The sequence below is a fragment of the Embiotoca jacksoni genome, unplaced genomic scaffold (assembly GCF_022577435.1).
Source record: "Embiotoca jacksoni isolate LCO1_2020_lvr unplaced genomic scaffold, fEmbJac1.0.p SCAF_20, whole genome shotgun sequence".
NCBI classification, from domain to species: domain Eukaryota; kingdom Metazoa; phylum Chordata; class Actinopteri; family Embiotocidae; genus Embiotoca; species Embiotoca jacksoni.
In genome coordinates, this window is record NW_027185341.1 from 9592001 (window position 1) to 9619686 (window position 27686).

At 41.7% G+C, this 27686-nt stretch overlaps 1 protein-coding gene across 1 annotated transcript in view; it reads left to right on the plus strand.

The window, feature by feature from the left end:
- The window catches only part of cacna1g (calcium channel, voltage-dependent, T type, alpha 1G subunit), a 182819-nt gene that overhangs the window by 135684 nt on the left and 19449 nt on the right, over positions 1-27686 (plus strand). Inside the window, 5 exon segments of the mRNA XM_069156162.1 lie at positions 57-146; positions 337-550; positions 20587-20738; positions 23728-23837; positions 26384-26517. Coding sequence (XP_069012263.1) covers positions 57-146; positions 337-550; positions 20587-20738; positions 23728-23837; positions 26384-26517 — 700 coding nt within the window.

A 27686-nucleotide genomic window follows, 5' to 3' on the forward strand; every position in this document is an offset into this window, starting at 1 on the left:
ATGAAGTTTTGCAAGCCTTATATTTAGGTTTCACTCATTTTCCTTCTTTCTGTCAGGCCTTGATGTCTCTATTTGTACTGGCGTCAAAAGATGGCTGGGTGGACATTATGTACAATGGACTGGACGCTGTAGGAGTTGACCAACAGGTAAATATTTTCAATTATACACACAAAAACAAATGTGAAATTTGTGCAGGGCCCATGTCATGGCAAAAGCGTTATCCGCTAATGAAGATTTACTTAGCAGTCAATCCTAAGGTACAATGCTATATGAGCGATATGAAGACTTCTGGATCGCTAATGAAAATCCTCCACGTGTGTTTTTTGTACGTTTCAGCCGGAAATGAACCACAACCCATGGATGCTGCTCTACTTCATCTCCTTCCTCCTGATCGTCGCCTTCTTCGTGCTCAACATGTTCGTGGGCGTGGTGGTGGAGAACTTCCACAAGTGTCGGCGGCACCAGGAGGCCGAAGAGGCCAAACGCAGGGAGGAGAAGAGGCTGAAACGCATGGAGAAAAAGAGACGGAGTAAGGAGAAGGAGCTTGCTGGTCGGTAGTCTTTCCACATCTTTCTGAGTCCTGCTTGATTTGAGCTTGAGCCTTTTTTTGGGGGGGGTTTCTTTTTGCTTTTTAATTTGGTTTGGCCGAATCCGGAAGAACGCAATTAGTGAGCTAGTACCAACTACGATTGCTAGTCTGCGGTAGAACCTTCCCTTTCCCCTTTTACTCGTGAGTCCTCGGGCTATTTTTTTAAATGTAGACTTTTGGTCGCCTGCTCTAGCTCTGCCGACTCTTTAACAGACCGTGGAGGCTCTTCTTCAACCCCGGCATCAGATCGATCAAGCTGGATGTTAAGAAAAGCTCCCATAATTGGTGGGTTTGCAGAGTTAGGACAGCTGACCGCTGGAGTTAGCCTCCTCCCTTCCCCACCTCCCTTACCTTGCCTGGTCTACCGTAGACGCCGTGCTTGGGATGGCCTCTTGGAGCATGCCCAGTGAGTGCTGACGTTACGGGGCTTGCATGGTGTTGGGTATACAGAGCTAGAGGGAGGGGGAGTTGTTGATCATTTATAACCCCCCTGATCGAAAAGGAGATGACCTCCCTCCCTTCCTCTCTTGTGCATGTGGTTTAGTACAGCCGCAGGGGCAGGGACAGACCAAAATCTGGAAGAAAAGGAGGAGTAAGTCCGAAGATCACTTTGGGTGAGATCTGTAGGAGTTAGAGCTAATTCCCTGCCTGTCCCCCCCTCCCCTTCGGCTGTATAGGAGTTGGTGACAAACTGCTTGGTTTGTTTTTTTTATTCTTTCCACTGCCTCCTACACCCCAAAAACACCAGTGCTAGCATCTGCTAGCATTAGCCCTCTAGAGAATTTGGTGCCTGTACTTGCAGTATTTTACCCACTTATTCCAAAGGCACTTTCTTTTTCATATTTTGTAGAAGGAGCAGTGGACATCGTTGATTTTCTTATTGCCAAGAGGATTTCCTTCTTTATGAACATTTTATTTGATAACCGGAATGTTTCCGTCAAGTTCTTGAGAAATACAGATGGAGTTTGATCTTCCTTTTACAGGAGGTGTCTGCCAAGGGTATCTGACCAATCAAGAAACTCCCCCAGACCCTATCACACACAGTCCGGAGGCCCTTTACCTTTTCTACTCTCATACGTCTGAGTTTGTTTCCCTGTTTTTGCTTTTTCCTTCTCTGATTTTTAGTTGAACATTATTTTGGATTTTTCTGGTGTATCTTTGCCAGGAAACGTTTTTTTCTACACAGTGCTGTTTAGTTTGACAAAAGGGCTAAATGCTGGGAGCAAAGTAGCAACACAAAACGACAGGTTGCTTAGAGGAAAAAGACAACGTACAGGTGTAGCTCTCGCGGATAAAGTTTTGAAGGTGGTTGAAAATGTCTTCTATGTGAAGACAACTTGCGAATCAGCGACTTCCTTATTGTTACGAAGCCGTCGTTATGAAATCGTTAAATCGAAAGAAGTGGACTCAGAATTACTGGAAAGACCAAACGTAGGAACATAAATCATAAATTTCATAGCTTCCTTCTGGCCTTACTTCATCCCTCTTTCTCTCTCTTCGACTGTCTTCTGTCTCTAACTCTCAGCCATCCTTCCTTCCTTCCTTTCTCCTGCTTCTCTCTGACTAACACGGTCTCGTTCCTCTAGATTTAATGGTTCCGGGGGGGAGTTGGGCCCTTTCTGACGGCACGTTGAAAGGTACAGAGTTTCCAGCATGTTCTGTGTGTCCCTTTAAACCCCCCCCCCACCACCACCACCACCACCGACCACGACCACCCACCATGGTGGCTAGGGTTCTAAGTTCAATGACCACGGGAGGTAGGGCCCCATCCCGCGTACCCGCCCCCCTGCCTCTTTCCCATCAGCTCTCAGTCCGCTGGACATGCTGTTACCTGTTTTCTCTGTTGTGGCTTTGTCTTTCACAGCTCTTCCACGCCGCCTGCGATCCATCCACTGTCCACAGCACCACCGCACTGCACCGCTGCACCACCACCACAAGGGAAGAAGGTTTTGGTTGAGATAGGTTAGCAGTAAAACTGAGAAGGGGACAGGTTGAGAAAGGGAGAGTTACTAAGGGGCAACAAATGTTAGACTGGCTATAAGATAAAGGATTCCAGAGCGTCTTTTTTTCATAAACAGCACTGTCGTGTCATTAAAGAATGATTCCAGTTTGTCGCCACTTGGGCTTCAAATTCATTGTAATTTTTTTTATTTCTGTTGGTTGGTATAATAATTTCCTCCCCAAAAGTCATTTCGGAGCTCCACCAAACCAGCTGAGTAAGTTTCTTTTACAACATATGTGAACGATCACGAATTGATACTCAACCCAAATATCCAACCTGTAGCTCGCGAGCTAACGGGTAGCTCGCGAGCTACTGGTTGGAGACCCCTGCTCTAGATGAAAAGCAAAAGGTACGTCAGTAGGATTCCTCATCTTGGAACCAGACATGTCTGTAGAAAATGTATTGGAAATTCATTCAGTAGTTCAGTGTTTTAGTCTGACTAAATGTGATAGACTCATCAACAATCATGCTGACATTGTCATGCTAAGAGTCTTGCAGTTAGCCTGGCTGGATCCAGAGTCTACAGCCATGCAAGCAGCTCTGTCAGAGCCACTCCACCTAACACCACCTAACACCGCCTAACACCGAGGCACCAGGTGGGTTTTTTTTAGCTAACCATGTTGTTGTTGTTTTTTGTTTTAGAATGCTAATATTTGCTAATTAGCTCTGAACACAAAGTACAGATGAACCTAGTAGCAAGTTTTGTTATTTGGTCATAAACCAAACTCCAAATTTTTGAAATATTTACGTGATTGCGGATTGCAAAACTTATTAGGTTTCATTCTTTGAGGGGGGCGACACCTCTGAGAACCAGGACTGTCTGTAGAGTGTGGTGGATGTTGACAATAGATTCTTTAGGCAATCCAATGACCGTGTGCCTATATTTTCTCTCTGGCTGTTTGGTCATCGGACTGCTTGTGTTTCTTGCCTAACTCAATGAGAACCAAATTTGGAAATATGACTAAAGCTGTTATAAAAGAAAATGCTGAGTTTTGATTGCTCAGAATTATCCTTTGAACATGAATGGCAGTATTTTTTTCTTTCATTATGTCTTGTAATTTCATCTCACTGCCATTACTGTGGATCAGAACCAGATTTGGGAGTTTCATCAGGTTGTACAAGGAGTGTCACCTTGGATAACCAGGTTCTCTCTGTTGGTAATATTCTCTAATTGCATCCCCTTTTAAAGGTCACTGGCCTCCATTAAAGGGCATTGAACCACAAAAAGTCAATCAGGAACATTCTCTTATTTTACCACTGAGTATGTGCTTGGCTTAAAAGCTTAATTTAAGACCTCCTGTGCCAAAATATTTAAATGTAATCATAATAAATTAAATTGCAACAAACTCTATTAGAATACATCGCCAGTTTTTTTTAACACAGCTCTGACCCTACGGAGCTTGTTTCACTTGAGGCTTTAAATAGTTTCCTTTGGTGGAAAAACAATCTATTTGTAGCTCGTTGTGCATCAGTGGAATAGCATTATTAAATCACGGTCTGAAACAGAATTAAGACTCTTGCCAACTGCATAAATGTATCTTGACCTAATGGCTGATTGACTACAACTCGCGGTGTACAAAGGTCACGGCAGTACACGTTGTTATTAAACGCGACCGCAGCAGGTTTGTTCACAGCAGTTGGTTCTTGTCGGGCATAAAGGTCACCTCTGGGCTGTCGGACCACCCGGACTGCTTCCCTGGCACATGTTGTTGAATTGTCATAACTAGTTTCCATGGCGATCTGCTGAAGGTACTGTTATTGTAGATGGAAGAAGCGGAGAGATGATGATGGCATAATGACCCGTCTTTCGCAAACATCAAGAACGTTTTGTGTGTGTATGCTAGCGGTTGTGTCTTTGTTTGCACACAGGTGTCTGTTAAATGGGGCCACATTCTTGGAAGGCAGAGTTGGTGTTGGTTTGTGTTCTTGTGTGCATGAGCGTGTGTGTGTGTGTGTGTGTGTGTGTGTGTGTGTGTGTATGTGTGTGTGCGTGCATATGTGAGTGTGTCAGAGAGCAGATGGCTGCAGAACAGGTTGTAAAATATGCAGGAGCAGCTATCTCATCTTCAAATCCCCCTCTCCTCTCAGTCTGGATGACTCGGTGAGAGGGCAGAAGGACCCCCACAACCCCTTGTTGATCCCATACGATTTTTCACCTCCGGGCATCAGTGCTTGCAGTATTTCGATATTTTTACTCAAAGGTAATTACAGAACTGCCAAGAACCCAAAGCTCAAACAAGAAAAACAGCGTCCACACAGAGTATTTGTGTTTGGGTGGTCAGCACCCACAGAGTAAGATTTAAGTGTGTGTGTGTGTGTGTGTGTGTGTGTGTGTGTGTGTGTGTGTGTGTGTGTGTGTGTGTGTGTGTGTGTGTGTGCTTGTCACGCGCAGTGTGTTTGTGTGCGGACTCTTTATCTTTAGCCTGTGCTGCACTGGAGCAGCTCTGTGTGGAGGCTAGGGGCAGGAGAGGAACAAAGAGATGATGGAGGAGGAGCGTTAAGACTTTCACTGAAGATGGAGGGAGGAAGAGAAGCGACAGAGGTGGAGGGGAGAGGTGGCAGAATTACACAAACACAAGCGCACACGGACTTAATGAAACGTTGGATCCAACTGTAATGCAATGATACAAGGATAGACATAGACTAGAAACAAATTTCACCAGACTTGGGACTTTGGACATGAGGCTGATGTTGAATGGGAAGTCATTAGTTTTGAATTTACTCATCAACATACATTTTATAACATGATGACTGAGTTTTAGGTAGTTAAGTTGTTTATATTCATCCTAAATACATGTTTGAAATTTCAGGCTACTAGCCCAGCTCTCGGTCAGACGACTATATGAGAAGTTATCTGGGTCAAACTTGAACCAGGAGGGTCTATAAACAATAATTGATGTTCAGTAATTGTAGCTATGAACCAAAGTATTGGACACATTCGATTAAAATTAAAATAAAGGAGTCACTGAAACGTGTTGCCGTTCAGCCTGAGCGGGAAACGAATGTGCACCAAATTTGACCACAATCCATTCAAAACCTGTCAAGACATTTCAATAAGATTCATTCTGCGTACAACACTCTGTAAATATCACCCAAAAACACCGATAAACTGGTCCGAGTGTAAAAAGCGAAGCCAATGCAAAAGTGCCTTAACGTGCAATACCACAGAGGGCCACTAGGGGGCTGGCTCCAAAAAGACCTCTGGTTGCAATACTCCCATTCAAAAACTTCTCTCGAAAATTACAAGGTCAATCATTTTTTCCATAAGTCATTATAATGTTATTAGCTAAAGTTGCTCCTTCTGCCAATTGTTCAGGTGGCCTCTGGATCTAATTCCATTATTAAAGAAACCAAATATGGTCACATCTGGCTTCAATAAAACAAGATGGTGACTTTTCAAAATGGTGCTCACAAACCAATGGGTGGGTTGCCAATTGTCCATAACGAATGTCACATTAAATCAATCAAACAGATGTTGAGATAACTAATTGAAAAACTAATGTCAACCTAAAATCCAAGGGATCACAAGAGTCTCTGCACAAACAAATTTCATGGTAATCCATCTAATACTTAACTTATTGACCAACTGATAGATTACCATTAGAGCCATTCTATAAGCACCACTATAAATCACTATTTCCCAGCTTTAAAAGAAAATATATTTGAATTTAGTGTCATTTGAAATCTCACCTTCAGAGACCTGAAACACTTGCAACTGGGTTTGGAATTTTCTTATGAGGACTGAACTTGGACTTGTTCCAAAATACTTAATTACATCTCTGAATGACACACATTTGTAAACTGGAGAAGAGAAATGTATAAGAGGTTGAAGCCAGGGTTGGTAATCATGTAGACACATATAGAAAATCTTCACCACACACTGAAGTAGACATGCATGCACTCTGACACACAATGAGCTACACACACATAGAGTCAGCCCTGCTTCCCCTCAGGGTCAGTGTGAAGCGTCTCCCTGTTGGAGTTGACTTGTTGTGTTGAGTCATGCGTTCTGCATTCGGAGTCAGCTGGTTGTGACAGACACATCAGGGGAAGCTACAGTACACTGCACATGATGCATGCTGCAAATTGTAAATATAACTTCATATTATTTCCTCCCCGTTCAGCTCTCAGTGACCCATCACAGAGATGGCATTGTGGATATTTTGACAAACAGCAGTTTGTATCAAGGTAATGATGCTCTAAGTGCCTCTACACTATTCTATAGGCTGTTGGCTGCAGCAGTATAGGTGGTCACAGTTACTCAGAAACAAAGCACTCAAAATGTCTCTGTATAACTCCTGGAACCATGAAAAATTTTAAACCTAGATTTGTGACCTTTAAATAACCCATCAATTACTCATTTATAAATGTTCGAAAATTATGACAGGTGTCCATCACAAGTGTCCAATGTGTCATCTGTCGAGTGCTGAATTTGTCAGTGAAAAAAATGTGGAAGTGTAGCCTTGTTGTTGTCAGTCCGAAACAGTGGATTAAAATGGTGTAGTTCATTAAAAGGTGTTTAGGTTTGCTCTTTGTTGAGCGGCTTTTGTTTCTGTGCTGGTTAGCAACTGGGCAGAAAGAGTAAAAAAGTTATTAAGTTATTAAAAACAAAATAGAAAATAGCAACAGACAAGGGCGGTGTCTCAAATTGCGTATTTACACCTGCTGTTTTGAGTGCGTACGTGGGTTCACAGTGTCGAGTATGGAGACATGCAGTGCACTGAGTATCCAAATAATGTATCCAAAACTCAAACTTGTGTTAAACAATCAACATTGTGGGTACACGGTGTAAAGGGAGGGACCACCAACTTCCAGTATTTTCAAACTGCGGTGGCCGAGGAAGTTGCAGCTGTTGCGTAACACTACACTGTACAAATATAAGTTGTACCCGTTCACACAAAAGTGTTTATTTGTCACTAAGTAGGACGAAACTGCTGTTGGACAGAAGCCATCGGTGTATTTATTGTCGTTCATTTCTGGGTAAAATAATTCAAAGCTGGCAGAAATGTTGGCGGGTGATATATTCCCGTGTTATTTTCCAGTAAGTGCAGAACAGCAGTGTGCGATTTGAGACAACACTTCCCCATCGCACTTCACGTACTACACAAGTAAGTGTGCTAACATGTACGAGTACCCTGTGTTCGTGTACGAAGGGAAGTACACGATTCGAGACGTATTCGCAGTGTCACTACAGGTAAGCTTCTGCAACCTGTATATTTTTCCGTACCCTGTTGTGAATGCACTGAGATATGATATATTACACCGAATGCTCCCGTGTGTGCTTTGTGTACTCAAGACATGACTTTCAATTTGCACGTGTGTGTGCTTTGGTAGTACTGCTCCCATAAGTCCGTCTGAGAGAACTGCAGCTCTGCCATGTTAACAGATGGCCCCTCGACTTCCCAAACAGGCTGAACAGATCAACACTGTATCGCAAGCATCTCTGCCTGGGTCAGCCCCCACATGAATTCACTCTATTATAACACTCAGTCATCACATCTCACCCCAAACAGTCATCTTATCGAGGGATACCAGTGCAGGGCAACATAATACATATACACCTCAGAAACTGGAAACACTCTCATCTGTCGTCGTCACATTTACTTTATATCTCTGTCTCACCTGGTTCATTAGTTTTAAGATCGTCTGTGGTTGAGATAAGCTACCGTGACTTTAAGACTAGCCACATTTGTTTTGAGCTCCTTTCCACCTCTGTTGGTGGTCTTCTGCTTCTTTGGAGGCTCACAGATTTAAGAGCTGATTGCCAGTGGTGCCAGGCGAGATAGTAAGACCGCATCTTTTGTGCTGGTTTATTTTGGAGTGGAGTGCACAGTGGACCTGCCGTGATTCCTACTGCTTTTTGTAAATCAGCCTCCTACTCAGAGTCCACAACAGCTCTTCCATGCTGTTTATCCACTCACAGCTTCTGTATGTTACCAAGATAAGTGCACCCAGCCGGTGACCGCAATCAAAGCACAACCTTAACCCTTGAATGCATGGGTCAGTTTTCTGACATACCTCTGTACTTATACAAAGCAGATTAAGCCATATATTAATATATGAATTAATATATATACATATTAGTATCCTTTTCAGAATTGTTATAATTGTTCACAAGAATAAAGGAACCAAAAACACGGCAACAAGGAGGTTCAAAGTAAATAAAAAAGGTTTCAACAGGAGTTGAAATATAACAAAAGTGAAGCAAGTCTAAACTAAGCTGAATTCCAAATACGAAGTCCAAAAAAGCTAACTAACACACTCGCATAGGAATTTAAAGTTAGCACTTACAGAGATCCAAGAAAACACAAAGACAGGGCTTAAAATGGACAGCGAGCTTGACACGAGGATCATGGAAACAGAAAAGGATGAACTGACACCGAGAGAGCGGAACACAGGCTAAACTAGGGAGAGGAGGACAACGAGGGAGAGATGAAACTAAAAAGGGCGGGGCAGATAGTTACACAATTGGGAAACACAAAGGGGAAGGAAGTGAATTAAGCCAAGACGGGGTGAGCGACTACAAAGTAAAACAGGAACTACAACCAACAACTAAAAGGTAGCGCTATAACAAGAACGAAAGAAAGTATTAACGTCAACAAAAAAAAGTATGTTTTTGTCAAACATTACACCTGTTAATAGGTGTTATATTTCTCAATCTTCATTGATCTATATCATGTTTAATGCGTTGTCTTTCTATATGCAAAAAAAACAAACTCACTAATATATACAATCATAAGTAATAAAAAGCTCTTTGAATTGGAGACAATTGTTCATTTTAAACTGAACTGAAATACTCCAGTCCTACATTTGGTTCTAAAAGAATTCCACTTCTTTTTTGCCAATTCTTTTTTAAACTTTAATAACCCTTAAATGCAGGTCAGATTTACTTTGAGGTTCAAAAAGTGTTCCAACCTTTTTGAACATTTTAATGTGTACCAAAATATATTTACATCTTTTGTTAAACTGTCACATAATGGAAGTTCATCTGAGGTCAGATACTTTTAGAGAAAGGTCTTTAAACTCCTGTCAGTTTCCCCATTCACAGAAAGTGAGCTTACAGCTCTGCAGATAACCGAGCCAGCAGCTGATGTGGACAATATGACTGTTGTATTCTTCATGGAGATTCAGAAATCCTAATCACCTTGAGGTGGGTAAACAAAGTCATTTCCTGTGTTAATCTTTGTTGTCAGAACACGGCCAGCAGTCAACAAGACAAGGATAATAGGATCATCCCCTCACACGGCGGCTCTCCAAGCACCAAAAACATCCACAGCGACATCCAAAAGCATAAGTGTTGGTACATGCAAAGCAGCTTGACATTCCATGAATAGCTTTTCTTCATCTATTAGCTTGGCGTGCACACACACACACGGAGGCACACAAGCCAGCTGGTGCCAATCCCGAGCTGTATCTGGGTCAGAGCTAACAAAGATGAATCGAACAGAAGTTTCACGTTGCCACTCTTTCTTTCTTCTATTCCTCTGTTGTAGAAATGTAATTAATAACAGTGGTCCTTTAGGGAGAGGATGTATGAAAGAGGAGGGTGAGTGGGAGAAGGAACGAGGAAAAACAAATCTCTGATGGGATTGGCGTACGGGGGCAGGAAGGGAGAGACAGGGACACACCTTGGCAAGAAGTCTCAGAGATGCAGCTCAGGGGTGTAAAAGTTTGATGCCACAAGGTGTAGCTAGCAGCGTTTAGTCAAGTGGTAAATGCGATGAATCTTTCATAACGTTTGGGGGTTAGCAGAGACTGGAAGCTATGTTACTGCTTGGGGGGTTGCCAGTGGGGGTGTGTATTAAGGTGTCCTGACTTTATCTACTGAACAGCAAATGAAGCTAATTTGCATGGACACATTAGATATATTGGGGAGAGGAGGACAGTGAGAGACAGCTGAAACGGATTAGAGCGTGGGCAACTGGATGTTATTTTCCTGCTTGGGGGTGTGCCAGTGGGGGTGTGTAGCAAGGTTTCCTGATGTTACAAAGCCAACTTCCCACCCACCAACTGACATCAGTTTCCTCAGTCATAACAGTGGAACTCAATCACATGACGTATAACTTCATCTAGAAAAGAGCGAATGAAGCTAATTTGCCTGGAAATATTAAATGTATTAGTTCACCTATAAATGTGGTGCTGTGAATGACTGATGATGGATATGCACTGAACACATGACATAAACGGATTGTTGGTGTGCCTGAGAAGGAAAATCAAAAGTAATATAATAGGTTGTAAAGCACAGTCATTTCCCCTGAAGTGTTTTAACATTAATAAGTGCTCTAACTGCTGTGGCTGAACATACACTAATTACTTAGTTTGACTCAAAAGCTGCAAGTAATTTGTGGCAGGAAAAAATATGCCCCAACAACACTGGCTATGAATGTTTCATGTTGGAAACTTTCTCTATGAATATTTCATCTGCAGAAATGTCAAGAAGAGAGCAGCATGTAGCAGAGCTGCAGACAGCCTCGTACTGTAGTGATGAAAGAGACATGAGGTGGATTTGGAATTCTTTCTTATTTCCCCTATAGGCAGCAGGGTTTTTCATGCACAGGTCCCAAACCTGTGTCTTAACTTTTGTGTGTGTATCCAAGAACACATTCAGTACAAATGCCAAAATCGCAGATGAGCTGTATGTGTGATTAGATCTGGCTGGATGTTTCTATAAGTGAGGTCATACATCACAAATGTTGGACCGACTATTTTTATGGCTTGGGCTTTCATGTGATTTTGCCGGATGCAGTTGTGTGCGCTCTCGTTTGGGCCAGTTGCTGCTGTAAAACATAAGATTTATCAATATGTGGTGTTCTGAATAAGGATGCCTTTCCCTTTAAACAAATCTCCCCTTTTAATCAATAAGATATGTTTGACTTTCACACTTGAAATCAGGCCCATTGATTTAAAACAGCTTAACCAATCGCATTACCATTAATGAAAAGCATCAAGCATCCGATATAGATTTTTTTTCCCCCTGTCAGTAATGTCATCGGCAGTTTACCCGTTCCTGGACTGAACCGATTGATTTCAACTGCAATCTACTGACAATTACCCAAGAAGTGGAAACAAAACATCTGGGACAAGGTACAAAAGTGAAGGCAGTAAGCAGACTTAAAATAATGTAAGTTAATGTCATCACTAGTGGGGTGGATTTAACATTAACGTAATTTTCAGGCGGCTATCTTCCTATTTTTTACAAGCACAGAATGTTAAATTGCTTGATTAATGTCAGAAGTGCACCATCGAAATCTTTCTCTAGATGTTCGCTAATGAAATATCACTATGTTAGCTGGCATTTTTTGCGACTTACCTCAAGCAACACCCAGACAATGGGCAGTATTTTATTTACCGAATGGTTTTATTTGATCAATCTAGTATTCATTTATTATCGTTGATGAACCTGACAAAGAAGCTTACATGATTTTTAAACAGTATGCCTAGCACTACCAAAATTATTAGTGTCTGGTAGTTTTCCTTGTAGCTGTGTGCGGTTCTGCAAAGTGCATGCAGTTCTCAACGGGCAGGCAGATATCGGTGTGGTGTAACGCTCTGTTGTTATTTGTTGAGGGAGAGACGAGCAGTACTTTTTATGATGCAGCTGAAGTTCTGAATGAAAACGTGACACAATCGTTGGCATTCAGAAATGAAATTGTACAGCTTGGTGAGCAGTAACGACGGAGGGTGGATGGTTTCATTCAAACAGCCGAAGTTATTTTCTAATAAGAGCCAGTCTGTTGTATGACCGCACAGCAGAACAAACTGACTTTTCCATTAATCTTGCAATAGAAGGACACCTTTTGTTGCTGATGAAAACCAGAGAAATTCCCAACATGTCTGTTTTAGTTGACTAAAAAGAGGTAAATAAAAACCAAAATCAAACGACTGCAATCAAGATTTGACTTAATATAAAACATGTTTTTATTAATAGTCCAAAATTAAAATGAATTTATGTATCGCCAACATTTTCAAGTCAATCAAGTAGTTTCAGAAAAATCAACTTAATGGTGAAGCTTAAGGAAAAGTTATAAATGGCACAACATCTTGGAATTAATGATGTCTTTCAAAAATGTTCCACCAATCTAATCAAAAGTTTTAGAGACTCTCAGGACTTGTGAATACAAATGAATGGAGTCACTCCTTTACGCCAATCCTTTCACTACTTCTTGAGACGCCTCCCAGAAAACCAAAATAGCCTGGCTCATAGCGGCACTAAATGAAAAAAATCTGAGTGACAGAAGTCAGGATATCCTTCTAAGAAGTGATCAAAAACAAAGAATAGACAACTATTCATGCAGTTCATCAGGTTTCAGTGACCTTATCTCTCTGTAGAGTTTACGGTCTTTTTCGCCCACTCATTTCTGCTGACTTTACCTTTTCCGCGCCAATTTCTGCATGACAAAGTGTTTTTATGGGTTTTAGCTTCTGTGTTGATAGAACAACATGAGATCATTCATGGATTTTGGAGGTTTCCTGGTGAAATGATCATCTAAATAACACCCGGTGTGTTGCCCTGTGTGTCTGATATGTGCCCTTTACCAACTGTCAAGACTTTAAAAAACCTCCGTTCGTTGTTAGAAATAAATGTGAGGTGGGAGGTGTGAAGTTGTCTTAAAATGTGTTCGTAGTTTTAGTGCTTGACTAGAGAGGTGATATTTTACGGAGTGAAACTGGTGAGGATTTATTGTAGCTGCTCTCCGTGTGGTTTATAGCTGTACGGCGAATGGTTTTAACTGAAAATGTAGAGCAGACAAAGAAAAATGATGGCATCAAATTCAAATCCAAGTGCAGGCCCAAATTTAGAGCTTTTCACACCAACGAGGACTAGATTAAAATCACTGACTTTTCAAGGTTGTGTTGAGTAGTTTGACAGGGATTGTGTTCATGTTGTGTTGTTGCTCTGGACATAAACACGGATTCGACTAAAAGGAGAAAAGGTTACAATACTGCTGCCATTCTGCTGTTGAAAGCTTCCCATCGGTCTGTACCTTGTTCTCACTGTTATCCTTGTTGCTCCGCCCTCCACTCACTCTGTCCAATCGCTTGCCTTCACCATTCAGTCCCCCATTTCGATTGGTCCATCCTGCTCAAGTATGACTCAGAAAGGTGTGTCAGTCTACCATTTGAACCAGCACAATGTGTGTGAGTGTGTTACAGAGTGCTGATGAGAGTGGGTGTTATCATGCCCTGTCATTTTGAATGATGTCATGTTTTCTTATTTTCTTTGCCTCTTTTCTTCTGGACTCCTCAAATTGCTCTGCTGTTCCTCTTTGCTATTCCACACTTCAATTTTACTTTAATCATTTCTGCCCTGTATCTCTGTCTCTTTTTCTTCCTTTGATTTTTTTTTTAAGCGAGGCAGCAGAGCACTCAGGAATTCCAGTTAAAAATCTTATTTTTGATCGTTTCAGAGTAACTGTTTATGTTGATGGTTGTTTTGTTTTTTTAGACTCGTGTTTGCTGGATTTCAAAATTGGACATCTGTTTTTCCCCAGCAGACACAGAGTCTCAAGGTTTACTACCGAACCATTCACCATGAAGGACAGGGGCATAAAAGCAGCCGCCGCATCCAAACCAAACCACTTCCTTTGACGTGAAAATGTCAGTGTTTCTCACTGACATTTTACCCATTTCCATCCAGATTACGTAACCTTTCAAATGCACTGTTGCTGCTTTTAGGTCCTGTGTCATTGCTCTTCCTTTCACAGCCATTCTTTTTGTCATGCAGAATCCAAACCTTTAAGTCCCTTCTAGTCCCCATCCATTACCTCCATTCATACCAATCCGCACCTCTTACCCCAATATCCCAATCTGACGGAGCTACCGAACTCACCGAGCCTTCAGACGCGTTCAGACGAGAGATCCGGCAACTCGGCAGCCATCGCGCCCAATGAATCAAAGTCAAACCAGTGTGTCGTATTGTTTTGAGATTCATTATCAGGCCTCCTTTTCATCGAAGTAGCTGATCCGACATCCTTTCCACGTTCCACAACCGACCCTAGAACACCCTCATGTGATCACCACATCCCGGGCAGCTGTAGGTCCTCTGTCTTCCAGCCCCATACTCCACATATCCAATCCAACCCAACCTGCCCTCACCCACACGGTCACAGTATTACCCATAGTGCTGTGCCGTGGCATTCCTACTCATCGGTCCCACAACCGAGGACCCTTACTGTGTCTGTATTTCCCAAAAAATGACCGCCTCGGAAATGTATGCATTATGTTTTTGAGCGTGGCCGCGTCCAAAAGCAACCCCCGAGCCGCAGCTCTTACTGTCATCTCCTGCTGAAGCTGGTGGTGAAAGTGGGAGTCGGTGTTCTCGAAGGGAAGGTGAGTGAAATGGAGAGCGAACAGAGGAGTATTGGCTCTCGGGGTTGTTTTTGGACAGGGAATATTGTATGTCTTCTGTTTTTTTCTAACAGTGCTTTTCCTTCTCGTCTGTCAGACCTGAGGGCAGATTTTCAGCGAGGGGTTTTAGATCTCATTAGAATCAGCGAAGTAATTCAGTAAACTCAAAGCCGCATGTCCGTAGGATGTGGCTGCTCGGCATCCTGGCTGAGCTGCGGTTTCAGTGTCCACAGGAAAAATGTCAGGAGTGGAGCATCTGTAGTTATTTTACCATCATATTTGTGTTGCAGCTCTTTTAGCTTTGGCAACAGATGCTTTGCGACTGTACTTAATTCTAGGACGAACCCTAAACCTGAATAGTGTAAATAGTGCAGCCTAAAATGTATAAACTGGTATTTTTCTCTTAGTGTTTGCCCTCTGTTCTCACCAAGCCCAGTTTGTCTGGGTCTGTTGCAGACTAATACCAGACATGCATATTTAGTGTCAGACACTATGTGGCATTAAAAAGACATGCTCCCAGGATCACTCATTTAAATGTCAGTAATTAAATAATGATAATACAAATAAAGTTTTTATCAGCAGCGCGCCCATCAGCTGGGGAATGACTGCTGGTTCACGTACGTTTTATGAGTCGTTCCTAAATCAGTTTAATACTTGTGTGGCATCATTTTATGAAGACAATTTCCAATAAATGTAGGTATTTATATACAGTGCTGTGCAAAAGTTCTCTGCTTTGTAGATATATGGATTCTAAGACATCATGTTATATGATCAGGGATGACCAAATTCTATTGTGGAGCATGATAATGAGCCCAAACATATAGCCGGAGTCATAAACTATCTTCAGCCAGAAGAGCAAGCAGTCCGACCACAGATGGTGCCCATAGAGCCTTGATCTGAACATCATGAAGTCAGGCTGGGATTACATGATGAGACATGTTGAGACAGACTGAATCCGCAGAAGAACTATGGCAAGTTCTCCAAAATGCTAAAAACAAGCTGAAATCAGAGTGCACAAAAGAAAAGTGCTGTTTTAAAGGCAAATAATAATACTATTTTTATTCATATAGCGTTTTTAAAGGTTACAAAGAGCTTTACATACATTTTGAAAACAATAATAATAATAATAAGGTAACAGTTTGTAGAATATTATGGTAAAATACAAATGAAGATCATAAAACAAACAAATCAATGAAGCAGTGAAATTGATTAAAAAAGAAAGTCTTTTCGGAGTTTTATAAGTTGATTTTAAAGAAGACAGTCTTCTTTAGCTTCCCTGATTTCCTTCCTTCCCTGATTTCCTTCCTTCCCTGATTTCCTCCTTCCCTGATTTCCTCCTTTAAGTAATTTCACAATTGAGGGGCCCGAACAGAAAAGGCCTGGTCACCTTTTGTTTTAACGTTAGCAAAGGGTGGTGACACCAAATATAGATTTGATAGTTTACTTTCTATTTGTATGAAGTGAAGTGATAAATAACAACTATTTTCAAAAGTCATGCTTGACTTTTCGTGCCTAAAACTGTTGCAATGCTGTATATCCACATATGAGTGTCACACTTCAAAAATGCAAAGATTTCTGGCAAGGATAAACTCAGCACATAAATATAGCAGAGTTAAAAATTTTTTTTTAAAAAACAGCATCAAATGAGACACTCCCAGTTGTGGAGATTGTGGATGTTGCAACGTAGAATCGAACCGCAGCTGATCTCCTCCGCAGCCGTGATGGAGCTGAGCTATAAAGGTTTCAGAAGATAGTGTTGTTAAAGATTTGAGCTGTGGAGACCCAACATGGACAGCCTGGCTTGTTTTTGTGGGTCACCTCTGAACAACAAGACGAAGATTGTTTTCTATTTGGGTTCAACTAAACGAAATAGCAAGTGTTTGTAGTGCAGTTGTTGAACAAACAGAATGAGATCTAAATCCCCCCCTCCCTCGCCCCCCGAGATGAATGTCCTGGTCCGTCTGTTAAATGTCCACAGAAGTGGTGTCACATTTGAGGATGGAAATGCAGAGAGGAGGCGTCGTGACCTTCGCACGGATGTTAGTCACGATCCCCTCCGTGCATTTGCACCCATCCTGATTCCTTTTCAAAATAAGATCAAAGCTCAGCGAGGAGGCTACACCTGCCACATCAGTGAAGGACGCCAGAGAACACGGTAGAGTGGAGACGGAGGGAGCAGGAGCTAAAGCATTTCTTTAATATTCCCCCGAATATTTCGCTACTTCCCGAAAAAAATAATAATAATCACCTCAATGCCAGCTTGACCTGAAAGCCGAAGCAGCGTGGACTCAGTTCCTCATTATGAGAAGCTTTCTTCTTTCGTCTGTGGAGGAGAAAAGAGCAGTGGAAGTGAGAGCGGGAGAGTTGGGGCAGCCCCAGTATAATTTGGCTTCCTAAACTTTCACCTTTACTTCCCTCACTTCATTCGCTCTCTGTTCCTCTAGAGACGAGTTGAGTTTTAGCCAAAAGGTTTCTGTCTCTCTCTTTCTTTCCATTCCTTCTCTCTTAAACCCCCGTCTCTTGTTCGGTTTTGTCCTCTCTGCTCCATCTATAATATTAAGGCCATTGCCAACGTACTTCCTTCGATTACTTTTTTAGGGAGACTGAACCAAGCTAGCATACTAATTCGTTTTCTTGGCCTTGTGTTTTCCCAAAAAGTTGGGAGGCTGTGTAAAATGTAAATAAAAACAGAATGTGATGATTTGTAAATCACATAAACCCATATTTAAATGAAAGTAGACTAAACACAACATATCAAATGTTGAAACGGAGAAATATTATTGTTTTATGAAAAATATGTGCTTATTTTGAATTTCATGCCAGCAACACGTCTCAAAAAAGTTTGGACAGAGTCAACAAAAGACTGGAAAAGTTGTGAAACATAAAAGAAACACCTGGTTGAACATCTCACAACTAAATAGTTTAAATGACAACAGATCAGTAACATGATCGGGGATAAAAAGCATTTCAGAGATGTAGAGTCTCTCAGCCATGAAGACAGGAAGAGGTTCATCACTCTGAAAAGACTGCGTGGGGAAATAGTGCAACAATTTAAAAACAACGTTCCTCAATGTAAAATAGAAAATAATTTGTGGGTTTCATCATCTATGGTAAATAATATCAGTAAAAGATTCTGAAAACCTGGAAAAAAAAATCTGTATGCAGGCCAAAATCTAGTTCCCGGACTTTTACCGAGTACTGTAAAAGAAGAGGTGATGCCACACAGTTAAACATGACCCTGTCCCAACTTTTTTTTAAACGTGTTGCTGGCATCAAACTGAAAATAAGCATGAATTTTTCATAAAACAATACAATTTCTCAGTTTTAACATTTGAAAAGTTGTCTTTGGTGTATTTTTAATTAAATAGGGGGTTTATGTGATTTGCATTTTGTTTTTATTTACATTTTACACAGCGTCCCAACTTTTGTGGAAACAGGGTTGTATTTTAGTGCAGTGGGACAGCTGATATACTACAACACATAAGGGAATAAGAAGAAAGCGATGAAACAAAAGGAACTTGTGTTGTGTGCGTGTCTGCCTGAGCTCGCCGTGCACCTGCAGACACTAAGTAGAGCAAAGTAAAATGAACGTTTGCTCATCCAAAGATGATGGAGGATCTCGTAAATAAAGAACTCCCAGTGAATGAACCAACCTGTTACATCCCACAAGGTCCTGCCCCGACTCAGAGACACGTGCCCAGACTTCTCCGAGACGCTCTAAATCTCCTTTATCACTGTCTCCTCAGCGGCCACGGGCTGAAACATCCCAGAGCGTGGCTTCATTTATAAAAAGCAGCGGAGAAGATGGGGGGGAATGTTGGTGCAAAGCAAGTGACAGAGTGCGTCAGCCTGTTTTAGGGCATTTATTTGAAAAGTCAGACCGAGCACACCAGAGGCCACATTATTTTCACTTCTTGGCACGCACATCTCTGTAGGTGTTCAGCAGCGGTCAAACTCCACACTTAGCTGCCCCGTGGTGCAGCCTGTACCACCCATATTCAGTTCATCTCCCCTGTTGTCAATATCAATAATTAGCAGCAGGTGCAACATTAGCTCTCAGCAAAGATGACCCTGAAAGCAAATATGGAATAATTAACTTGAAGGCTCTCAGCAGAGTTCAGACCACCGCCACACCTCAACCACTCTCCATTATTTACAACAGCTGAAAGAGACGACAAAGCAGGTTCAGATTGGAAACAAGTTTCCTGTTGTTGAATAGAATTCATCATTTTTTACAGACGTATTCCTGTTTTCTGATCTGCACAAATTTTTAATAGCTGTTAATGCAAGTTAGAATCAATGCAACAAGTCATGTCATATGAAAAAGTGCTGTCACTAATTATTTCCAGTCACTTTAACTTTATCATTCTTTGTTCTGTTTGCTGTCAGTGGAACTCAGAACTTCCTCTGGTCAACTTTTACATCACACTAATATTATTTTTTGGCTCTTGACTGACACAAATACATATTCTGCCACCATAAACTCCAGTAGTTGAAAGTAAACACACCACAGGATGCGTTGAGAAAATTATTTGCTCCACATTCGTAATAAATTTTCCCCTGGTTTAACTCGAGAGATAATACATTTCGACCCCAAAAGATGCAGATATATATTTACCATCCGGGATGGATGGCTGTAATTATTCTGCTAACGGACTCTGCTTACTCAGCTCTCCTGTCTTATTCCCTGATCGATGAGAGGAGTTCCTTCGATTCGATAGGGAACCCAAATAGACACACACCGCGAGCTGCACACACACGTACACACTCGTGGGAATCGTCTCAGCCGAAGCACAGCTGCAGCCGCAGCAGCACACCTGTGCTAATTGGGCAGACAGGGAGCGCTAACAACACCCAAAGGACTTTTTGCCTTGAGAGCGCGCGTTCCCCTCTCTCCCACTACGCCCGCCTGACCTCGAGCCTCTCCTTCACTGATGGAGTGATAAGGTGATAGATGGCACGAGCTTCCATCTCTCCTCCTCATCCGTACTCCCGGCCCATCCATCGTCTCTGGACGGAGGGAAGAGGTGAGGAGCGAAAGTGATGGATGAGTATGGAAAACTTTGCTACCGTGTTTTGTTCCTCCCCTGAGAGGACGGGGAGTGAGAGAGATAAGGAGAGGCTGAGTCACGTGATGATCAGAGAGACAGAGGGAGAGACGGCCAGAAATCTCCACACTGACATAATCCTGACGGCAGCTTCCTCCGCGGAGTCCCTCACAAAAACACACATCGAGCAATGCTGCTTATCTCTCATCAAATGATTGTTGATCAGAGGAGAAGAGATTTGATTTGATGAGTAATGACTGCACACCACAGGAGTGCTTGGCTGGAGTCTCTCTTTCTCCCTGTCCATTATCTGATGTGCTTTCCCTTTCTCTAATCTCTTCACATCTCTCTACATACTCTCATATTCTTAATGCGAGTCAACCATCATGAGTGACTTTAACACGTTTATGTTTCACTAACCACCTCAGGCTTCGGTGCTTCCGGTCCTCAACACAGCAGGTGTTACTGTACGGTGTCCCGGTACATTACCTCCTATCTCACTTTTTGAACGCCACCCCTCCCTCCTCCTCTTCCTCCGACTTACCCCACTCCCTCCTTCCCCACACCCAACCCCCCCCTCCATATCCCACTTCTAACAGAAGCTCAGAGCAAGCCTTACTACTCTGACTACTCCCCCACCCGCCTGCTCATCCACAAGATGTGCACCAGCCAATACCTGGACCTGTTCATCACCATCGTGATAGGGCTCAACGTCATCACCATGTCCATGGAGCACTACCAGCAGCCCAAGGTCAGATGTGGGGGGGTGAGGGGATAATGGGCTCCTTGCTTCAATATGAATTGCCAGTGATAGAGTCTTGTCTTCTACCAGCAATTTGACAAATATGAAGTTTTGGCTGTTAAAGGCTTCATTCTGAAAAAAAAAAAAAAGACAGCGTCAGGTATACAAGCTGCTCTAACTGCTAATAGAATGCTGCTACTAATAAAAAGGACCTTACTAGTCCTTAAACAATGAGAAAGGGATCAGGTCAGCAGGAAAATAAATGAAAGTTAGATAAGAACTGTAAAAGCCCGGCAAGAAAGGCGATGATGAACTATAAAAGGGAGATCAAAACAATAAAGAATAATTGCACAATAAATAAAATAAAGAGCAACGTATTAAAAGGATTTTGAATAATATTTCAAACTGAGAGAATCAGGTAACCTGAGGTCCCTCAAATCTCAGCCATCTGGTTTGGCCAAAGGGTAATTATGTATCCTAAGAATCATTGAGGTCTGGTATGGATAGTTGGGATTTATAGCCTATATTTGAATCACCATCAGGCTGCTGTACCAGCTGGGATTTGCCCTCCACTCATTTTTGAAATGTCTCATATTACTCTATGTCATGTTGTTGGCCACCTGCTTGATTAGAACCCTGAGGTGGACGATGGAAAAATGTAAATGAGGCAAGTAGAGGGAGAAGTTGTTGAGCAAAAGATCCAGCAACAGAAAAAAACTCAAGACCATGAAGGGTTTTAAAATGGAAATGTCGGATGAAGTTGGAGGTAGTTGGATGTTGACAACAAACTGTAGAAAGGATATTGGGTATTGACTAGTTAAACAGTTGTATTTGGTGGAAGAGCCTCTGTTCTCAAAGAATCTGATCAGCAACAAATAGTTTGCCAGGTGAACTCATTGGAGTGACAGATTGTGTGAAGCATGAATTGCTTCATTCATGCTAAAGCCACTCATTTAATACTATTGAATGTGTGAAGGTATAACAAAAGGCCTTTGGGTTGAATAGAAGGTTGTTGGGTATAAAAAAAAAAAAAAAGGTCTTTGGGTACAGTACAAGGTTGTGTGGTAGAACGGGATGTCTGTAGGTAGAATAGGACGTTTGGTGCAATGGAAAGAAGGGAATCTCTTCAGTTCAGGTAATAGAAGGTTACTTAGGAGGATGAATGCTATTTGGTAGAATGGAGGGAGTTTTTTTTAGGTATAACAAAAGTAGTTGTTTTGTAGAATTCAATATCATTAAGTGGAATAAAGGGTTGCTCTGTTCGAATAGAAGGTTATACATAGTCATAGATAATAGTGTTAGAATAGAAAGTCTTTAGGTTAAACAGGCAGATCGCCATATATTATTCAGAATAACATGATGCTTTATAGGTTAGAATGTCTTCAGATAAAATAGACGATTGTTGAGTAAGCGATTCTACCTGTAGGTAGAATTGAAGGTCGGGGGGTAGAGCAGAATGTTTTGAGGGTAGAATATAATGTTGTTTGATAAAAGGAAAAGTATTTGCACCGAACAGAAACTTCTGCTTTAAGTGAAATATAGAATTTCTTTCCAATTAGAAGCTTATTTTGTACAAGAGAAGGTTCTATGGTCGATTGAAATATCTTCAGGGAAAGTAGACTTGTTTGGTTGCCGAGACCGTCTTTAGGTTGACTGGAGGCATGTTTGGTAGGATGGCATGACTTTTAGTCACAAAAACAGAATGTTTTGTTGGATATTATGTCTTAAGATGGAGTGAAAGATGGTTTAGTAAATGAGAAATACTTTACTGTCAACAGAATCAAATGTTTTCGGGTAGAACCGAATGTCTTGATGTCGTCTTATAGTAGGTAAGACGGAGGATCAATGGGTCAAATCGAATGTCGGTAACACAAGCTTATTTGATGAAATGAAGAGTAGTCAGGCTGAAGACATGTCTATTTAGTACGCTGGAAGGATCTCTAGTACATCAGAAAGATGTTGAATAGAGTGCAGTATCTCTTGGGGGAGCTATTTGTTCGAATTTCTGTGGGAAGCCTCGATGCCTTGTATTCGTATGTCTTTAGAGAGAATAGGAAGTTGTTTGGTGTCATAAAATGTTTTTTGTTGGGAATAGCAGATAGTTGGTGTGAATGACAGCATACACTGTAGATAAAATGGGAGGTTGTTGGGTTGTATAGAAATGTCTTTAGGCAGAATAGAAGTACATTGGGCAGCATAGGATACATTTAGGTAGAACAAAGGGTCTTTGGTAGGCATAGAGGGTTTGAAAGTTAAATAAATAGTTGGGTGGAAGACAGTTTTGACTATCGATAGAATGGAAGGTTGTTTGGTTGAAAGGATATTTAGCAGCATGCAATACCTTTAGGTAGCACAGGTGGTCTTTGGTAAGTATCGAGGGGAGTGAAGTTAAATAGATTGTTGGCTAGTGAGTAAAGAGATGTATCACAAACTGGAACTAACTGTTAGTCGATGAATTGCCACCAGGGAGGATTTAGTGAAATCCCCGCTGACTGCTGGGTCTCTCTACATCTTTGCTAAAGGTCAGTTTTTACATGCAGATGGGTACTGTGAATTCTCCCTCCAGCAAAAATGGACACTTTGATTCTAATGGCCTTTTCATAGAGAACGAGGGAGGGAAGAGCGGAGGGCGATGTGAATGATCTATTAATGGAATGGCTAATTATGGACAAAAGGACAGAGTTAGCAATATGGACTCTTTTGTATTTTATGTGAGGACTATAAAAGCATGAAAACTGATTATTTCCACAACAAAAATATCCACTATACCAAGCCATTTAGTGTAATTGAATCAACTTGGAAGTGTTTTCTTATTATAATATGAAAAAGATAGCAATGGGGTGAGGTCATTTTATTGGTTTTCAGTTCAGTTTCAGCACATTTTAATAAATGATTGCTTATTAAAGCCACACCTCACTTTGTTTTGTTTACCGACTTGTTAAGACGAATACTTTTGCAGTTTATGAATCTCTAACATTTAATCGTTTCTCTCTCTCAGGAGTTGAACGAGGCTCTGAAGATCTGTAATTACATCTTCACTTTCATTTTTGTTCTGGAGTCGGTCTCCAAGCTGGTGGCCTTCGGTTTCCGACGCTTCTTCAAGGACAAGTCAGTATACAAATCACTCTTTGCTCCCCAAAGTGACATCATGAGCTTTTCCAAAACATCTCAAATCAAAGAGAGATCCTTGATAAACATTTACCCCCCAACTTTAGTGGATGTGATATTGCATTACACTGGTGGTTGAAGGTACCGTTCTTTAACCTCTGAGTCATGTGGAAAATCTGAGACAGCGTTCACGGAGCTTAAATGAGCTTTCTCAAAGGTGCTCCAGTGAATGGTTCTTGGTGAGGCCTGTATGAATACAAACGGCCTCGTTAAACCCTCATAAAACACAACTGCCTCAGATGATTTCATAGCTTCGAAATCCCTGGCTTCCTGCAGAAAACCACGCAATAATGCACAAACACAATCACACAAAAGCACAAATGCATACTTGCACAAATCACTGTTCCATGAACACACATCTCAGTGGAGGCATCATGGTTTTGGACCAGAGCTGACCACCTAGGACTCCTTGGTGCCCATTGCTTTTGCCAGAGTGGCCCATTATTCTTTTTGAGTTTGCCAGCGGCCCAGTTTGATATCAACTCAGTACGCACTTACGTACTGTCACACACAGGTACACACAAACAGATAACACAGTATGTAGCTATACTACCAAGACTAATTTGAAAATATAGAATTTTAAGTCTTTTTTCGTATAAGGTTTTGAGGGATACACTATGGAGTTAAATATTCAACACAAAGAGAGAAAAACCTGCACATGGGTGGACACAGCAGATTACTACGACCACCCACCACCACTATGTTACCTTTTTACACACATTCATTTTGTTCCAAACACTTTGTTCAGTCCACATTTATTACACAGCAACTGGAAAATCAGGTCTCAACATTTTTATCTCAATTCAAGTTTAAAGCCTCTGGGAGTGAAAGTAGCCTGCAGACTCCAGATCTCAAAATTGCATATCTATATTTATGATATACTAAAATGAAATGATGTTTTTTTAATTCTTTATAATAGTCTGCACTATTACCATCACCGTCATCCAGAAATTAATCTGTCTCTAAATTTCTTAATTTTATGTGATTAGTTAACGATGCAAGACTTAAGTTTTGGCTTCATTTTGGAGTGATGCTTCTCTTTTGAGTGTCACTGACGCCTGCAGGTTTGAAAGTTAGTAGAAGCCTTTAGTTGCCACCTCCAATTCTTGGATACCTACATAGAATTTGAGTAGGAAAATTGTTTCAAGATGTCCATTAGAAATAATCAAACCACCGCTGTTGCACAACTCTCTTGTCTATTAATATCATCAGTACATTTCGGTCATAGTGTCACCAATATGTAGTGTGGCTTCTTTTGGGCGCTCCAAATAAGGGTCCAGCGGCATAATGGATTCAATCATGTCAAATGAACAGGACCTGATTCGTAAAACAGGACTTCCTTGCTCTATTCGTGATGAAACTGTGTTGTGTTGTAATGAATGGCTGTGAATAAACCAAATCCAAATTAGAAGCAGTTACAAAAGCAGATCGATAAGCCATGTCAGTGATAAAAAAGGCTACATTTGCTCACTAATATTGCACACGCTTAATGAAACAGTTTTGGGAAATCCACTTGTTCGCGTTCCTGTCTCGGCTGAAATATGACACTCGAGTCAGGAGATAGTTACTGTAGCTTAGCCTAGCATAAAGACTAGAAATAGAGGGAAACGGCTAGCTTAGCTTCTGCCCAAAAGTAAGAAGAGATGCCTTCAAGCAATTCTAAAGGTCACTAATTAACACGCTGTATTTTGCCACCTTCAGGTTGCCAGGAAACTTCAGAAATGCACTGCTCCCAGCCAAGAACTTCTCCAGTTCAACTGTAAAACTTTTGTTGTGACACAAACAGCGTTTTAATTAGTGATTAATTGTAGGTGTGGTAGGCAGATTTTGCCAGCTGTTTTCCCTTGTTAAGTAAATGTACCCTGGTCCAACTATGGCTTCATAACCACTGGACAGACCTGATGGTAGTATCGATCTTCACATCTAATTCTTGTCAACAGAGCTAAACAGCATATTTATCAAACTTTCACACCATTTAATTGAATTCTAAAAGAAAACTAGCTGTTGTTAAAGTTTTGAGGTAATATGCTGCACTTAATTAAGAGCAAACATTAAGTTTTTACTGGCAGATGTCAGTGCAACCTGTGCTACTTTTCTTCATTTGTGAATGGAAATGAAACATGTTTGATGCAAAGAAATGGACTAAATTCTTAAGAGTTGGACTCTGTGTAGTTTCAAGTCCACCTGGAAACACAAGGTATTTGATTTGAAGTCAAAATTGAGTTTGAAGTCATGCAGATTTTGTCCAGTTCAAAGTAGTCCGATTTGTGACTCAATTCTGATTCAAGTCCAACTCATACGACTCGACTTCACACTTCTGTGCTGAAGGAAATGACTCACAAAGAAGAAAAGAATGATTTGTCTGGATCGGTTTTTGCAGCCAATCATGTTTCATCGGAGGTTTTAAAGGAAAAGAAGTCATCTAAGTCAGTGTTAGGGACTGATGAGTGTGTGTGTGTCTGTATAACGTGTGTGTGTGTGTGTAGGTGGAACCAGCTGGATCTGGCCATTGTGCTGCTGTCCATCATGGGCATCACTCTGGAGGAGATTGAGGTAAACGCTTCGCTGCCCATCAACCCCACCATCATCCGCATCATGAGAGTGCTGAGGATCGCACGAGGTACGAACCCCTCCTCCCCTCCAACACCTGCCTGACACACCTCACTGCAGCCTCATTTTCCATGCTGCACTTTTAAGACGCCGTGTAAAGCAGTCACATCCCCGGGACTCCCCCCATTGTTTTGTTTTTTTTGTTTTTTTTGCACGGCGCATCTCAGCAGGTTTTCGGGTGGCGTGTGAGCCGACCAGATGGCACAGAGAAACACAGTCAGACGACAAAGACAGCAGAGAGAGAAAAATGTAAGGGGAGAGGGAAAGGTAGTGGAGGGTAGAGGAGAGCCAACACACATTGTGAATGTAAGTGAATTAATCTGCAAGAAACTGGGACTTGGTATGGAGGAGAAGAGTGGGAGGAGGCAGAGATGATGAACAACTTCTGACCTGAAAATAGATTATAAGAAGATAAAAAAGAAGGCGGAAAGAAGGGCAATTGATGTTAGAGCGAGAGAAGTTGAGATGAGGAGAATTGACGAGGACATAAATGAGTAGAGGAATGGTGTGTAGGTGGGCGAGAGAGAGCAGACGGTGTGTTTGTAAAGAGAATAAATGGAGGTGGAGGGTTCGAAATCAGGAAGGTCGAGTTAAAGAGGAGGGATGGATTTGGTAGCACTGAGCAGGAGAAAGAGGAAAGCTGCACTACCTGTGTGCTTGAGTTTGATTACCGTCCAAGTAATAAAAGAGAAGAGCAGGCTGAAAGTGGTGTGTGTGGGTGGGGGCGAGGGGGGTGGGGTTAAGAGGAGGAGATCAGAGAGGCAGAAGGAAAGCTCGTCTGTTTTGTCTGATTACTGAATGTGTAATAAAAGAAGTGGCATGCAAGTCGTCGGTGATTACCGTCACGCAGCAGACACATGTTTGTCGTGTGTAATGTGTGTCGCGGTTTGGCGCTGTGATCAGGGCGGGTCCAATCTTTCTTTTTATCTGGCATCAACACGCTCCGCATGTTCCGACTGAATGCAGATTTGACTACATTTACACACCGTCGGCATTGTAATCCCATTTTAATTTGCCTCCCCGAATGCAACGGCGTTTTTTTTTTTCGAACTGCGTCGTCAGTGAGATGCATCAGGATGACTCTTCGCTCATGAGAACATCGTGTGGAGGGCTTTTTGTGACTTAAAGTGCACAAATCAAAATTTAAACTATAGCAAGTCAGAGAGTTCATTATCCCGA